The sequence below is a fragment of the Anoplopoma fimbria genome, chromosome 16 (genome assembly GCF_027596085.1).
Source record: "Anoplopoma fimbria isolate UVic2021 breed Golden Eagle Sablefish chromosome 16, Afim_UVic_2022, whole genome shotgun sequence".
NCBI lineage: Eukaryota > Metazoa > Chordata > Actinopteri > Perciformes > Anoplopomatidae > Anoplopoma > Anoplopoma fimbria.
Window position 1 is genome coordinate 17,373,624 of NC_072464.1, and position 1,254 is coordinate 17,374,877.

General features: G+C 60.3%; 1 protein-coding gene across 1 annotated transcript in view; it reads left to right on the forward strand.

Annotated features, from left to right (window-relative positions):
• LOC129104937 (TSC22 domain family protein 1-like) overlaps window positions 1-948 on the forward strand; it is a 2,405-nt gene extending 1,457 nt beyond the window's left edge. The window contains exon 2 of the mRNA XM_054615802.1: window positions 1-948. This exon is cut by the window's left edge and continues 823 nt beyond it. Within this exon, the coding sequence (XP_054471777.1) occupies window positions 1-850 (850 nt within the window). The 3' untranslated portion in view covers window positions 851-948.
• Window positions 949-1,254: the final 306 nt, after the last annotated feature.

Genomic DNA, 1,254 nt, shown 5'->3' on the forward strand with positions numbered 1-1,254 from the left:
TGCGGCCCCGGGGTCCGTCCCTGGAATGCACAGTTCTGCTACGGGCACTACAGTTAGCATAGTTAATCCCCAGACCAGCACTGTTAGTAATGTGAATATGTTGAGCTCTGCCAACGTGCCTGTGAGAGGGGGGATCAACATGAGTGCTAGCAGCAGTACCAGCGGCGGAGGCTTCCCCCTCAGTGTGATGAGCAGCAGCGGGGGTAGCGGAGGTGGAGGCGGCGGTGGTGGTGCTGCTGCAGCCGGGGGTAACCTCATAACCACCAACAACGTCGGCATGATCCAGCAGCAACAAAACGCCAGCATCACTATGACGACTACGACCACCGCCGCCGCTGTCGGTGCCTCTGGAGGGGTCGGACTCTCCGGTGGGTTCCAGGCGCGGGTTGGAACCGCTGTGGGTCAGCCTGGGAGTGGCCCCGTCACAGCTGTGGCCCCAGCCCCTGTGGCATCCGCTCCTATCCAGCCTGCCCCAGCCCCGGCCCCTGCGGTGGTTCCCACAAGTTCGCGCTTCAGGGTGGTGAAGCTGGACTCTAGCTCTGAACCCTTTAAGAAGGGAAGATGGACATGCTCTGAATTCTACGACAAAGAAACCCCGGCCTCGGCTCCCAGCTCCTCTGCATCCGATACCGGGTCCCACAACATGCGGCAGTTTGTCTCCGAGAGCTTTGCTGGGGCCTCGGAGAGGGAAAGCACAAGTGGTAGTTCTGTGAGTAGCACTATGAGTACATTGAGTCATTATACTGAGAGTGTGTGCAGCGGAGAGGCCGGGGACCCCAGGTACCCCAGCACACCCAGGATTATGCCTCCCCTCCTCAGGGCTATCAAGGAATCCTCCCCAGTGGCTTAAGCATGGGAGTGTCCCAACCTCACATGCACCCCAAGGATATTACCCATTCACATGTGAAGACTTCTGTGGCCCCTTCGGCTCCCGCTAACGTTCATCAGCCAGGCCACCATACCGCCAGTGGTCTCCCGGCGTCGGCTTTACCCAATCAGCAGCTCACGTATGCCCAGGCGGTTGCTAATCAATCCTCAGGCTCCACACAGGGCCTAGTCGGGGTTCAGCAGCATCAGCAGCAGGTAGGCTATGCAACGCTGCCACAGCAACCGTCTGCTACCCCCCAAGCAGCCGCGGTGCAGGTGAGGCCACCTGAGTACACCCATCCACACCAAGGTATCCCCCAGGCTGCTGCTCCTCAACCCCTGTCCAACCAAGCTGGGTCAGCTCCCCCCGGGTCAGCTAACGGAGCA